At 40.5% G+C, this 16,083-nt stretch overlaps 1 protein-coding gene across 12 annotated transcripts in view; it reads right to left on the bottom strand.

Annotated features, from left to right (window-relative positions):
* Positions 1–16,083, bottom strand: part of ACACA (acetyl-CoA carboxylase alpha) — a 305,940-nt gene that overhangs the window by 23,398 nt on the left and 266,459 nt on the right. For all 12 annotated transcript variants that reach the window (XM_036911058.2, XM_036911069.2, XM_036911059.2 and 9 more), the window contains 5 exons: positions 15,657–15,777; positions 12,113–12,209; positions 8,926–9,022; positions 7,914–8,049; positions 1,221–1,398 (listed from right to left, as the gene is read on the bottom strand). In XM_036911058.2, coding sequence (XP_036766953.2) covers positions 1,221–1,398; positions 7,914–8,049; positions 8,926–9,022; positions 12,113–12,209; positions 15,657–15,777 — 629 coding nt within the window. The remainder of the gene's footprint in view (positions 1–1,220; positions 1,399–7,913; positions 8,050–8,925; positions 9,023–12,112; positions 12,210–15,656; positions 15,778–16,083) is intronic.

Raw genomic sequence — 16,083 nt, 5'->3', positions numbered from 1 at the left:
ATACTAATAACGTTCTATCATCAGGAACTTTACCCTAAATACTTCTAAAAAAATTACATTTAAAAAATATTACAGCTACTGGTTACTATGTATGTGGCACTGTTTTAAGTGCTTACATATAAATCTTCACAACGCTCCTATGCTCAGTCTACATCCTCTATGAGGTGAGGTACTATTATCCCCATTTTCAAGAAGAGGAAGTAAGGTATGGGACATTAAGAGACTTGTCCAAGTCGAACAAGCAACAGAGCTGGATTCGAAACCAGGAGAGTTTTGCTCCAAAGTCTGCAAAGGAATTGTTTCTGATCTGATAACAGATTAGAGGCTAGGTAAAAATTAAATAATAATAATAAATACCTGAGTATAGAACTTTTTAGCCTAGTGATTAGATAATCATTAGGACTCTCCCCTAAGCAGCCTTTGAAGTAGAAGGCTGAATTCTTGGAGAAGAGAGGCAGGTACTCTAATAAAATGACAGACTATAGGAATTGGCATGGAAAATGTTGAGAAAATACAATGTGAAATTTACCTACTTTGGAAAGGGTTGAAAGCAGATTATGAAAGGCAGGTAGATTTGATCTGTTTTATGTAAGTATTTGTAGGTACCGTCTCCTAACAAAAGCCTGGGACGTATTCAGTTCATTAGCTGCTGCAGACACTGTGTTCGCCAAGCCTCCTAGAATGCCGGAGTGGGACACAGGACTCTGAGGGAGAAGCTCTGGTTTGGAATCACAGAATGTGAGTGCTGTGGTGCACCTCAGAGACCACCCAGATTGCTCTACTAGCAGCCCAGAGAGTAAGGACTGCTCCAAGTTCACCAGTCAGGAGCAGGGCTGGGTTAAGACCCTAGAACTCCAGACTAACAGCTCAGTCCTTCCACTTGCTTTAGGCTCCCTTTGCCACATACCTAAAAAAGAGACAGTGAATAGGCATATCTGAACAACAAATAGGAAGAGAGAATCTCTCTGAGTTTGGGGGTGCCTGGAATAGAGGACTTCATGGCAAAACAATCTGGGGTGGAGAATCACACTGAGAAAGCTTGACTCCAGCTTGGTTTCCTTTGCTTACCAGCAGACATTATTTACAAAGTCTATTTTTCTGACCTTGAAGCCCTCTGGAAATAGATTCCAATAAGGTTCTCTTGGTTATGTTCTCCAGGAGGAGACCAACAGCTACAGGATCCTCCGAGGCAGTGAATACATATCAGGAAGGAGTGCTACCTGCTTTCTCGGTCGGCGTACATCTCCATGTGCCGGGGGTTGATGGTGGGGTCAATCACTACCCAGGAGCCACCCCGAAGCTCGGCCTGGGGAGGAATGTAAACCATCACAGGCTGTGAGCACTCCCGTAAGCTATCCACGATGTAGGCACCAAACTTCAACACTTGGTCGTACATATCTATAGGGAATGAGACAAATAAGAAATCATCAAATGGTGCTTCCATTGTTCACAGCACATATAAAAAATAATATTTATATGGGTCACTGTGCCTCCATGAGGAGGCTGCTCATGCCAGAGGTGACAGATCTGAAGGTCCAGCCATCCCAGGTCCTATTTGGCCACCCTAAAGACTAAAGGGATTGGTATCTCTAACTGTATAATATTCAAGACCCCAGGGGAATCTTCAAAAGCACAAGAGAAGTACACCGACTTTGACAAGATACAGTGTGCAGGGCCTACGGACTGCATATCCATTTTATATCCTCCCTGAATTTCTGTACTCAGGTTTCACCACATTAACCCACACTTGCTGTACAAACATTGAGTATTTTTCATGTCAATATGTGCTCTCTCTCACTATATTGTTTTTTGAAGGAAGGAACTATTCAAACTCTTTTCAATCCTTCTCATGACACTTGGCATATGATAGCTCTTAAAATGTGCAGCTAATGGAAATGGTCCCTTCAGAAATTTTATCGTCAGAAACTGCATCTTTCATCCTTGTAATCCCCAGTGTCCTGTCCAGTGCCTGGAACACAGGTAAGTTAAGTGTCTGCTGGACGAATGGAGGAACACATACACACTTTGGGAGGAACACAATGAGAAGAGAAAAACAAATTCATTCTTTACAGTTTTTATCAGGGTATCAATGAGAGAAAAAATTTTAAATGAATATGTTTATTGTAAATATCACACAGCCACATAAAAAGAGGAGCCACTTCTTAATTTTGCTAAAGAGTACACTTTGTAAAATCCCTGCAAGGCCTGGAGCAGCCTGGAGAAAAGGGACCTCTGGTGCATAAATGAAGTGAGTCCTTGGAAAGTTAAATCAGTTATTTATTTCCCAACAATTTATGGGATTCTTTCCATTTCCCAGCCCATTGAAGTCTAAACATTACTAAAGTTTTAGGTTTATGATTCCAGATGTTTAGTGAGTACTTCAGTGGAACCACAATGGATCCTTTCTAAAGACCAAATAACAGGTTCAACTGAGTTCAAACTTTCCTATCAAGGCAAGGATCTCAGTTTGGAATAAATCAATTCTGGAAATCCAAAGAAGCATTTTTCAGGAAGTTAGGAGCAAACCGAATAGAAATTGCTTTCATTGTAGTTACTGGCAAATTAACCTGCCACCTTCTCCAAAGTAAAAATGGCTCTGTATACACAAACCATCAGTGAGCGCAGCTTACTGCAAGGCATATGCCTTTCTTCAATGCTCCAACATGGCTGGTCTGTGAAGACGTTGGAAATTCCCAAAATTCAGAAGTTGCCCCTGGAAAAACTTCCTACCCTATAAGGAATGTATATGGTCATATACTCTGTATATATGATCAGAGCAAAGACATTTATTCCTTTGGGGGGGAAAGCACAGACCAAAAAAATTTACTGCTAATTACACAACTGCTGTATGAAGAGTAGGGAATAAAGGACTTTAAGCACTTATGCTAATTCTGTGGTTATGAAAATAATTGCTCAGTTCAAATTATTTTAACTAAATTAATTCTTTAGTGGCTATTTCAACCAGTGTTGCACAATAAAATAATTGTGTAATTAGCAGTACATTTTTCAGTGCTGCCAAGAGTACAGTCTCAGAACGAGTGACAGAATGGAGTGGCCCTCAGTGGTGTCGTGCACCGAGAAAAAATGGGAGACACTGATAAAGGAGAAAGTAAAACAGAAAACAGCACAAAAAAAGTCACCCTACATGACAAGGAAGAAAATGAGAGGTAAATGAAGACAGTTTCCAACCTCTTCACCCACTTCTGTTTGTTACAGACCTATCTACATTAAAATCTGTCTATGATTAACAGAACCAGCTCCCAAAAAGAAAGGGAGTGGGGACTTCATTTAAAATGTACTTCCATTTATTTAATTTAAAAAAAACTTGATTTCATAGTATATGCATCTAATCTGGGATGAAGTTGAGTATGTGTGCATTTTTTATTTTTGTGAAATGGACTTTGGTCCCTCTTCAATCATTGTGGCTACTTTACTGCATACCAGAGAGCATGCCTTCATATACATACACATACAAATCATTTAATCATCAGAAAATCATCATCTTCTTATAGCTAAGTGAGAGATGAGTGGGTGCAAGATAAGAATTGAACTCAGATATTTTTGGCTCTAAAGTCCCCATTCTACTACCTCATTCTTAACTCATCATTCTTATTAGAAAGGAAAGTGTGTGAAGCTGAAGTAATCTGCTTTCCAGAATCTGATACAATTGCTGAGTAAAACCAGAAAAGACTTGAATAAAATAATTGAATATTTCTAAATTTTACCTGCTCAGAAATTATACTGAGGACACTACCAACTGTGTGAAGGGCTTGGCTCTGACTGCCAAACAATCATCTTCAGGCTCTAAGACTATTAGTAGAAAAGGGGAAATCAAGTTTCATTAAAGCTGACAATCTTGGGATTGAAAACAAGGCCTCCATCTAACCTGGAACACCAACGGACCCACAATCCAACCATCAAAACACCAAAAAAGCAACAAAGGCTATTAAAACATACACAAGCACACAGATAAATAAACATGCTCACTGAATCACAGCTGCCCCCAATCACACATTTTGAAAGGCAGGTTGAAGTACTTGGCAAACACACATTTGTCTGAAATCCCTTCATATTTAAGAAACAGAGCAAAAGCATAGCCAAGAGTAGCAGGGAGAGGTATTCCCAAGGGTTTAGGCTAGAAATCAGTCTAGGGAATTTTAAAGCTATGCATATGCTGTCAATTTTCAGGCCATGAGAAATGCAAGTGGGAATGGGAAATACCACTGGAGAGGTGGGAGCTTAGCGCTTTCTAAGCCTTCTGCATAAAGCACATCTGCAGGACCAGGGACCACACAGCCTTTCCAGAATGTTCTCAGCACCCAGGCACCAACCTGCTTAGGTCTTTCATTTGTTACACAACACAGATAAGTACCGACAGCCACATGGACCAAACAAGGGAGCAGAGTGGTGAAGGATTGCCACAGTGCCCCATACTCTCCAAACTGGAACAGATCTCCTGGCTTGGGCAGGATCATCTGTCAGAGGCTGGAGGCAAACATTAGGCATATACGCAAGCTGCACACACGTAAGGTCTCACGAGGTCATTATGGCTGGCTGACACAGTATTTCAACATCCAAGTAATCAGAGACTTTAAAATAGACTTTCATTCCAGTTAAAGTTTTCAATAAATGTTTTTTTATTGTTATTTATAACCTGTCCCAGGAAAAAATAATAAGTATAACATGAAAAGCCAACTGAGAGTGACCCTGTAGCGCCAGCAGTGAGGCAGCTTAATATCACTGGGATTTGCATCCTATCAAGCTATTCATGCTGAGGCTGGGACCCTGGTGCTAATTTCTAGTAAATTTCACGCTTGATGTCTCCCTGTTGTGGGTCATTGCCGGTTCGTCTAAATAAACTGCTTCCAAATGGCTCTTCCATCTAAATATTCAGCCAGTTTTTATAATTTAATTTTGCATTATGCTGAATAGCCTTCCGGCCAGATAGAGCTCATCGGAAAAAAAGCACCAGTACCATCTTGACATACTTTTATTTATTTATTTATATTTTTACTGCTTGAATTAGACCTCCTAGGCTGACTAGTAAAGAGTTTTTTCTTTTTTGCCTTCCACTAATGTCAATTTTCAGCATAGCAAGAGCTGTCTCTAATCTTTTCCTACTCATTACACACAATTTTGGAGTCATTTTACCCACAGTGCAGTCGGCTCCTGGCTGTGTGTTTGTGTGCACTGAGGGATGGCCTAATTGTTTATTTTCCCTCCCTGCATAATCCCCAGCCAGTATTGAAACCAAAACTGCAAACATCTCCCCAAGGGATGTGGAATGACTCTTGGTTTAGGTCCCTTTACATGAGATAATATGTAGAAAACATCCTGACCTGTATGTAAATACTAAAGGCCCGATGTTCCTCCCCCTCCTACTTCACACTGATCTCTATCTTCCCCAAAGCTTATTTGTCTTAAGTGCTGTGTGAACTGGATGCAGCAGCATCAAAATTCAGAAGACAGAGCTGTCCCTGGTCTGTATCAGGCCAATAACTGCTTTCTGACCAGAGGCAGGGGGTAGGGAGAAGTGGGGAATTAGGGGACAGATTTTTTGTCAGGGATGATGAAAAAGTTTGGATATATATGTGTGTGTATATATATAATGGCTACACAACCTTGTGAATGTAGTTAATGTTGCTGAATTGTGCATTACAAATGATTAAAATGATAAATATTGTTATGTACGTTTTGCTACAATAAAAAAAAAACACCTCATTTCTGAGCTCTTCAAGTTTCTTATCACAATAAGAAAGGAAAACCCCAAAGGAGAGGAGAGGTAGGTGGATAATAGCTTTCTCAGGGACCTAGACATTCTGTTCTAGGGATATTCTTGTAGATCTGGTCAGTCCAAGGCTCTAAAATCAGCCAACTGTGCTACAGGAAGTCAGGCAGATCTGTGTTCTTCTCCCAACTCTGTCATTTTTTTAGCTAGGGAAATTTACTTAACCTAAGTCTTAGTTTATGTAAAATGCAGATGATAATATAGCTTACCCCTTAGAGGTGCCTATTGTGATGATTATGTAAGATAATGCAGGTAAAATGGTTAGCGCAGTTTCTTTTGGTGGAAAGCACTGAACGAATTGTAATTGTTCCGATTATTACAGGGCTGGCAGCCAATCTGGGCCTGAGCCAAAACATGTAACAGAATTGAAGCTTTTCCTACAAGCAGCAAACTTTTGAACTCTGAACTCCTAAGTAATGTCAGGAAGACTGAATTCTCAACCTCCTCCCTCTGCCCCCCAAGAAAGGTAACTAAGGAGTAATAGCAATGAATTCTCTCCTAATTCTTAATGAAATTTTTAATGTAAATCTTACAGGCAAGGAATCTGGGATCAAGTGAAATCTGAAGCTAAATGAACCTCTACATAATGAAAGGAGCTTCAGAGTCTACCCCACCACAAGAAAAATCCTTCAATATAGTATAATCCTTTTTGAACACCATAGTATTTCGTTTATACTTTGTCTGATTCCTGCTTAGTTTTGTTTTCTCTGATGTAGCGAGCATAGTTCCTTGCACATAAGAACTCAATAAAAATGTGTTAAGATTGACTTGTTTAATTAACCTATGCTTTCAGTATCTCATGGCATTTCCACTGATTTACTATCTTTGTCAAAAAATAATTCACCTTTATAGTCTAAATAAGTATACAAACATTAATTTGCATGTATAATCCAAGTCTTCCTTCCCCAAGAAAAGTGCAAAATTTGGTTATTCTCCAGCAAATACGGGCAAAAGGGAACTTTTCAGTGAAAGGAAGGAGGGAGGGAGGGATGGTAAGGAGGGAGGAAGGGAGAAAGATAGGTAGATCACCCTAGTCTCCTACATTTTGGCAGTGAGGCCTGGCCATACAGGGCTTTTGCTAGCTTGGTAAAGGAAAGTTGATGGCATAAGACTCTAATCCCTCTGGACACCTAGCTGATAATCTAGAAAAGGGTAACTTCCCCAAATTTTTCCTCCCTCATAGCTAGAGATTCTCTTGCCCCACGCTATCTCTGGGTGCCCTGCTGAGAGTTCTTTCTTTCACAATTCCTAAGTCCCTATCTCTGATCACTATATTTACTGCCAACAGGGCCATCTACTCCCTCCTCCCATTCCCCTAGCACACCCTACTGCTTCAGAACCCTGAGTTCTCCCCAGTGAGCCGATCAAGTTGACACTCATCAGCATATGCATCTCCTCCTGGTATGTAGTCCCTGACCTCAGTGTGGCCATGAGTCTCTGGCCACTGGAGAGAGCACTTCACTACTGTTAAGAGGCAGAGTTGTGTTTCCTCTGGCACTCCTGAACTGTCCACAGCAGCTCTGCACACAAAGGATTCTCAGTAAATGGTGATAGTATACTCACTGCCTAATCATTAAGCAACTCCCATAGAACAGAGCAAAGCCTTTATAATAATGGTCTAATATGCTGGGGCCATAGGCCCAGGGGTTGTTATTAGATAATAGTAGAAAATATCACAAACTGCCACAAAGAACAGCCTCTAGTACAGATCTTTTTTTCTTTTGGTGTTGGCTGATTTCAGTACCTACTTTGGTCATTGTAGAGTATTAAAGAGTAATAAAGACTATGCCCAGAAAGAGGGGTCAGAGACTAGCACAATCATATTTCCCCAGCACCAACAGAAAAGTCCATTGTTTCCTGCAAAAGCTAATTCCACAACAGCAGCCCTCCTTGACACTAGTAGATTATTCTGAAATTCTGTGTGGATTTATAAAACATACAGAATTTTCCCATTCAAGTTGTAACTCAGAAGATATCTCTGAGGGAGCATAATCCCCAAAAGCCTAGGGTGTCCACTGGGCTGTCAGGACACCCAGAGGCTCTGCCCAGTATAAACCCTCCCTCCCACTGCTGCAGGGTTCCTGGGACTCAGCATGCCTCCCCAGCCCGGAGCCCAGCCAATCACCTTTCATCCCACCAGAGAAGCCTCTCCAGTTGGCAAAGACCATGAGAGGCAGCCCTTCACGGTTGAAGTCCTTGATAGCCTGATAGGTCTTGAACGCAGAGTCCGGGAACCAAACCTGGCCAGCCTGCTGGATTATCTATTGGGAATAGTCAAAGAGTAGGACAAAATTAGCACAGTTTGAGAGGGAATCTCTCCGAGGCAAACAAGGTTCTACTGATTAAAAACTCTATCAAACCAAACAAAAAAGAATTGTTTATCAAGATCATCTTCAAAATAAAAAAGGATCCTTAATCTTTGACTTTGTTAAACACTCCTCTTTTAAGTCCTGATTACATCACTACTCTTTAGTCAAAAGGGGGAAATTTCCTGCTTCTAATGGAAGAACGCAGTCTCTAGAATCCTTGTTCTCAGCTTCCCAAAGGCAAGCTGGGAATGACTCAACCACACTAGTCCTCAAAGTAAGTCAACTATACAGTCTCAAAGTCCTCTCATCGCTGTGTTTAGTATGGATTTTCCTGTTCTGTGGTTATCAACAGACACTTGGTGTGACACTATTAAATAATCTCCTTCCCAGTCTCTCCCACCCCTCATTTTCTAGATCTTGTCAGGATGTGAAAACATAATCTATTCTTCTAAAAAAGATGGGACTGCAGTGTTCACATTTAGCATTAGGGTAGAATTCATTATTAATTCCAGTAATAGGTCATCCATGTGTGTGCTCAAAGAACCTGGAACCACAGGCCCTCAGCCACCTTTCTGTAAGACCATCTCCTCAACAAACAGATTGTTTTCTAGCATCAACAAAACCACTGTGGAGGTTCATTTAATTTTTCAGGCAGAATTTAGCTTACAGTCCATTTAGAGTCATCTTAAAAGTGAGCAGATGACGGTCTGAAATCATTCAATCTACTCTAAAACTGGTAGTTTGCAATGCTTCTAATATGTCCACAGGCTCTACAGAAGGAAAACACTATTCCAAGCACAGGCACACAGGGTACTCGAGGTGACCTACCTTGGCTTCAGAATCCAGGTTTGCAGGATCAGCTGGGATACTTAGTTCCACTGTTCGTGTTTCTACAGCAACTACTCCCACAGGTATTCCTCCTAGCCTAGTAAAAAATGATCCACATAATAACCCAATGTATGCCAAAAGTCATTTATTTTCCCATCCCATATCAAAACACTGAGGGGAGAAAAGTGGGAACAAATACAGAAAGCAGGGGAAAATCTGATTCTTCTGCAGTAAAATGTGAAACTTTTATGGATTTAGTAAACATGGTAAATACAGTAGGGAACTACCCCCAGACTCACTCCTATTCCATACCACAGGATAAATTCAAACCAGGTTGAACTAGGGGAGCCTTTGCATTCAGACTCAACAGCCTAGCATGTGCACACACCCCCATCTCTGTCCTTCCAAATCTCTCACTTCACTCTAGAGCCCCTCTGATGGAGGGAAAAGATATGAAATGTAGTAAGAATCTGAGACTTTCAGTAACTGTTTTAATAAATGCTGGCATTGCTGGAATAGAGCTGTGTTTTCTATGGAACACTAATAATATGGTTCCAGATAAGATCTGAGGGTGCAGCAGGTCTTCCCATGTGGGCGTGTGGATGCGGAGCATGCAGGTGTGTTATGGAGATGACGCAATGTGCCAAGAGTCTGGACATGGCTATGCAAACTTATAACATGCTCTTTCATTGGAAAAGAGCAACGGGACAGGGATAACTTTCAGGAGTAATCTTGGTGAAATAGGTGATCTATATTGGACATATATATTTAATCTCCAAGTATGTTAATTTAAAAGACTGTTCAGGAACTCAAAGCCTCCACATCTATACTCCATGTACCTTCCCAACTTGATCCTCATAAAGATTTCCTAGTAAAAATCAGGAAGAAAGAGGAAGAGCCAGAGAGCCAGAGAGAAAGAGTGAGTCAGAGAGGGCCACAAGGTACAGGGTGAGCCCTTATTCTGGAAAATGTGATTCAATCTTTACTTTCTAAGCCACATTCCTTGGGGTTGGGGTGGGATGGTTATAGTGCCTCATTCCCCACAGCATTCCCTAACAAAACTTTTCCATGAGAGATGGTCTTTGGTTGTTACACTAGCTACTAGAAATGGATTCCTGTCATCACAAGAGGCTTGACAGGGGCCTGAGTGGGGACCACCCACCCCCTTGTCACTTGCCTGCACTGAATCAGAATCAAAAGCCCTCTAGACAACCAGACAACGAGCAGGAGGTACACAGGAGGGTTTAGAAATATTTCTGTTCACAATGATTAACAATCCAACTGGAAACTTGTAATTGCAAAAGCCACCCTAAATCGGTAACTTATAACTTATATATTAGGGCCCATGTGACCTAATAAAGAACATCTTTATCCGAGTATTACAGTTATTTATTGAACTTGAAAACAGCTCAGAACAACTTCTGTTTTCTATTATACTTCATATAAATTTTATCAGGCTAGCACATGAAGATGCTACATCTTGTTTTATAGTGTGTCCCTGGACAAGGTGCCATGGAATAATAAAAGACAATTTACAGCCAATAGCACACATATTCCAAACATACATACCAAAGATGAGTTTTGGCAGCACTTACAGTAACAATCCCAGAAGAATACATTTATATTTATTTCTTGAAATGCCATTGCTTTTGAAAGAAGCTAGCTCGATTTGTGTTTTATATACTTGTGAGCATGTGTATATGTTTGGAGTAAGAAGTCCAGAACTCATCAGATGGAAAGAAAGGAAGAAGTCAGAGTGAGTGTCACAATAAACAATGGCAGAGCTAACTAAAGCCAAGCTTGACTGATCTTGCTCACAGGACAATCCCTATTCTTCCAAACCTAAGTGTAAAGCATTATTCTCTTGTTTCCCATGGGTGGATATTAAAGACCTTAAAAAGGTTTGTTGTTCTGAGGCTTAAAACCTGTCATGTTTTTACAGACAGGAAAACTGAGGCAGAATAGATAAGAGATAAATTTCCAAAAAAGTTGGTCAGAGTGTGATAGGAGGACTCTCTGTAACAAACTGATGGGTCCTGGGTAGGAGGGCTCTCTCTCTAATGCATCCCCCACCTGTACCTTCCCAGTGGGAATTTTACTGGGCACAAAGACTGATTCTCACTGGAACCCAGAAGCCTCTGGTGAAGTAGAAGAGACCTGAGACACAACAGGAAATGGGAGTGAGTCCCTGTGAGTTTCATTCTGAGCTGATCCCTGACCTGGCTCCTTATTCAGAGTCACAGTGGAAGATCCTGTCTGTGGGATTTGCCATATGATGGCTCCTTGTCACCAGCAGCATGAGGTGTGCTGACCTGCTGTATTGAGAGAACCACAAAGCCTAGAATTATTTTCAAGGCTAGAATCTAAATCTCAACCCAATGTGGCATGTTTGAGAATCTTGAGCAGGTGCCACTTTTCACCAAGATAAGGAAAACTGATAGCCCCCGAGAGGAAGGTGGGCCCCAGATGTGGGTCCCTAGGGCAGCATGCCTCTGCAGTGCAGAATAAGATCAAGATCGGCCTTGGCAGGTGCTCGTTACAGGGAGTGCTACAGATTATTTCGTGCAGAGCTTGCTTTTGAGTGAGGTACTTCTCAGGGTGGGTATTAAAATTTAATAGAGACTTCAATTTCCCATTTGAAAAATATAGGTATCCCAGCAACCTATTCCAGCTTATTTTACTCATTTCTGTTTCAGGTAAACTTTTTTTTTGCAATTCAAATCTGATGATAAGCCAATATAGTACATTTGTTACTTAAATAATCTTGATGCCATGAAGGAACTTCTTTCAGGGTACATAGATTTTTTGGGTCACACAGAATGTACAGGAGTCTGATTTATTTGTCACCTATGCCTGAAATAAAATGGTCTTTGGGGGAGAACGGGGCCAATGGTAGGCTGGTTATTGCAGTTGGGCTTTACAGCCTCCAAAGAGCTTTTTTTCAGCATTATAAAAAGGAAATGTGTCAAACCAGACTTCAGATTAAACGCATCATTGGAGTAACACACTAAATGACTACTAGGAACCAGTGCTCCAGTTATGCTGCCTTGGGCATGGCTATAATCCAATATTCTTAGAAAGTTTAGACAAAGAGAGCATTACTGGTAAAAACCTACACAGCCATGGCCCTTCCTTTTTTATTTTCAGTTGGGAGGAAAAAGAGCTTCCAAAACAGAAGAGCTCTTACCTGGCTCTGCCAACCACCACGGTCTGTGCCCAGGGTTGCATGATTTCTGAGAAAGATCCATAGTCAAAAAATCCACTCAACCATTGACCTTTCTGGGCTACAGAAGGGAAAGAAGGAAAACAGAGAGAGAATAAAGAGAGTCAATCCACTGAAAATGCACTGGGGGATTATTTGGGAGACTTTGTTGTTTTTAACCATATTATAATAGATGGAAGCACTAGACAGTTGAATGTTCATCTGCCTTCTCAGACATTACCTACTATTTCATTTCTAGTAGGCATAAAAAGAATAATTTATCAGCAAAAGCATCATTTATTGTTAAATGATGGGGTTCAGGTAGCAGAGAGAGCTTGCCTGCTTTTAAATAAATAACTTGGCTTTTTTCAAAACACCACAAACATTTGTCAAAGGCAGTCAAGTCATTAAAGATGTTTTCAAATTGTGTATTTCTGTTTTAAAACTTAGTTTACAATTTTATTTAATTCCACTGATTTTCTTTTGGTGGAAAGCTTAAGATAGCTGTATGATACGTATTAATGATCAGATGAGGACTTAAATTTGGGGAAAAGAAAAGGGACTCTGGCTTCTCTCCTAGAAAAGCAACAAGAGACACCCACTTTAACTACAGCTGACAAACCATAATCTTCCTATAAGAAAGAGCCATGCCCATATACTGTGACAGACACTGGAAACATAATGTTAAGATGCATACACTTAATGTCATTAACCTCCCTTACACATGGAATTTCCTTTACTGGCAAGACACGTAAGTTTCAACATCCTAGTTTTAAGAAAAAAACTTTTGTTCTACAGGTATCCATGTTTGACCAAGGCCCCATAAAAGCTTCTGCAAATAACTGTTTTCTAACTTGTCCTCTCAGCTCATGGTTTCTCAGTGATTCTTCTAATTTGAACATGGCCCTCCGCCCCCTAAAAACCCAAGTCCAAAACCAATTAAAAGTGGAGATCTGAGCAAGCTAACCTCTGCTGACTTAAACAGGATGGAGAGTGTTTTATCAAGACTAAATGTGTAATTACTGTGTTCTACATTCTTTGCCTCTATGGCCCCAGTGTAAAATGTGATCATCCATTTCAAAATTATCTCTCTATCGTGAGCCCAAAGCTGATCGTTTAGATTCTGGTCTTGTGTTGGGCGTCAGTTTGAAGAATATCACAGCGCTATCTACTCTAATAAATGACTTTAACTTTTCACCTAGAAGATATCTGCTTTAAGTTATCACAGGGAATCATCTGCTTTCTTTAACGCTTCCACTAAATTAAAATCTTGAAGTCACTCGATTTGGGAGCGAATGTTAGCTGCACATAGACAGCAGGATGAATTACTAGGGAGTCGATGAAAAAATATTATCCAAAAAACAGAAACTTAGTTTATCACAAATTTCATTTTATTCTGTGGATCTCATTAATAATGAATGGCAAGGATAATGCCCCCCTACAAACACACATCTGTTTACCCCATGAAAGAGGGCTCAAATTTTGATGAAGGTTCAAACCAAACTTCTAAGTGCATTAGGATATTGAAATGTTAACTTTACATGTGTGGACCATTTTATAATTTCTACTTCAATAACAATGACTTGGAACTAAAGAACTCATTTCAAAACGGACATATTTTCTTCTTTAAAAACCTTCCTGCCTTATATGTTGGTTGGGGAAGGGAGTCATTAGTGGGCTATGGCTATTGTAGGTGGGCTTTACCCACCACCCACCCTGCCCCACAAAGAGCAGGTCATGTTCAGTTTAGATGCAGAACTCAGAAGTCAGCTAAGATGGCTCCCCATATTTCCCAGGAAAACACTCACTGACTCTTATTACTAGTTCTCCCAGAAAAGTCTGGATTTTAAGGCTAACAGGTATCTTTAGTTCATAGTTTTATTATAATCATAGTATAAAAAGGAGAGGTAAAAAGAAGATTACTATGGTGATTTTTCTGGCTCTGTAAGAAAAACTAGTTTTATTAAGATTAACAAGTCATTGAAGACAACAGGGAAAATTTTAAATTAAAAATCAACCTTCCTCTGGTGATTTTTCTATACTAACTATAATTAACCTACAGAATAAACCCCAACTCCTAAGCAATGGCTGTGTGATCTTGCACAAATCACTTAACTTCTCTGGGCTTGTAAAGTGGTGATCTCTTTTTATCTCTGACAAGTAGTAAGCCTGGAAGTGCTTTATAGTCCCACCTGGCTTAGAGTGGGTATCCATAAAGTTTTATTAAGTCTTCCTTACAAAGGCCTCTTTGTCTTTCAAAAAAATCACAAGGAGTCAAATACAATGAATGATCTTTTAAATACAGACTTTCTTTGAAATAGCTGCAATAAACATTCAAAGAATAACAAATACTTTCTCAAACAACTTGAAAAAAAAAAGATTTGAAATGAAGTGGGGAATTTGGGGTCTCACAAAAGAACCTCTTGATAAGTAAGGTTAGTTAAAGCAGCCAAATGGACTGACAAATGAGAATGAACATTTGCCTTACATGGAGTCACCACTTTTTATCGTTTTCATATTTCTTCTTTAAAGTTAGGTAAAATCAGCCCCCAGACAAGAGATATATATTATATTAGGTCAACATGGAGGGAGGGCTTATTCATACTCTATGTATTTATAAAAGGAAAAGCTTCATGATTAAATGATCTTACAGAGTACTCTTACATTAATAACTAAAGCAAGTACCAATACTATCACCAATGTTCTAAGAAAAGAAGGGTGTGTGCAGAAAACTGAAGGAACAAAACAGCAGCAGACTCACAGACTCCAAGAAGGGACTTGTGGTCACCAAAAGGGAGGGGGAGGGGAGGGGACGGGTGGGAAAGGGAGGGTGGGGCGAGAGGGAGAAGGGGATTGAGGGGTATTATGATTGGCACACACTGTGGGGGGGGGGATTATGGGGAAGACAGTGTAACACAGAGAAGACAAGTAGTGACTCTGTGGCATCTTACTATGCTGATGCACAGTGACTGCAATGGGGTGTGGGGGGACTTGATAATATGGGTGAATGTAGTAACCACAATGTTTTTCATGTGAAACCTTAAAAAAAAAGAAGGGTGCATGCAGGGTGGCCACTCAGCATTAGTTTGCTTAGAAGAGTGTAGTCACACTACACCGGAGGGTCTCAAAGACCTTTTCTAAAACTGATCTGGTTAATCTCTGTGTAGAGAGACTAGATTGACAGTTCTGGTCTTAAAAACCTATGACTTTATGGTGGATATTTATTTAACTGTTTTGAAGACTTTGAATCCATTAATAAGCACTTTAATGACAGAATAAATGGAAGAAATGTATTCATGACTACACTGCTTGTGACTCAATGGCTGATTTGTAGATCTTTTTTTTTTTTTCTTGAAGGATCTTTCAGCTTTTTCTTCAGAGAGCTATTCTAAAGATTTTCTCATTTCCAGGTACTTGAGTAGTTTGGTTTTGTCTGTCACACGATGCTGTGCAGGAATTGGTCAGTGAGTGAAAGAAGACTGAAAGCTCGAGGGCCAGGGCACCACAGGACCTTCAAACATACACATACTTGGGTGAGGACGGCCTGCAAGCATCCACCGTGGATCATATGGGGCCTTTGTGGGCACAAACTCGATGACTCTGTCTATAGGATCCTTGGAGTTCAGGAGAGGGACCGAACTGTGCACGCTCTGAAAGAGGGTGGGTGGGAGGGAGCACAGCAGTCAGTGAACAATTCCTATCCCTGCAGTCAGCAACAACCATTACAAAGAGCAGGGCCCATACAACCAATGGAATCACAGCCATTAGTCCCAATCATCAGCTAGAAGCATCCCAACTGTGTGCCAAGCTCTGAGGAGCATGCACGGGTCTCAAGTCTCATGCGAGAGCCTAGCACAAAATGGTGCACTCTGACTCTGATTTCAGTGTGCCTGAGCTTTATGGGATGCTTCCCAGAGAGAAGGATGGGTATTACAAAGGAGAAAACCCACAATGAG

Source organism: Manis pentadactyla, chromosome 4, assembly GCF_030020395.1.
Source record: "Manis pentadactyla isolate mManPen7 chromosome 4, mManPen7.hap1, whole genome shotgun sequence".
In the NCBI taxonomy this organism is placed as follows: Eukaryota; Metazoa; Chordata; class Mammalia; order Pholidota; family Manidae; genus Manis; species Manis pentadactyla.
The sequence above is the reverse complement of the archived record's forward strand: the minus strand, read 5'-3'. Positions and strand labels throughout refer to the sequence as shown.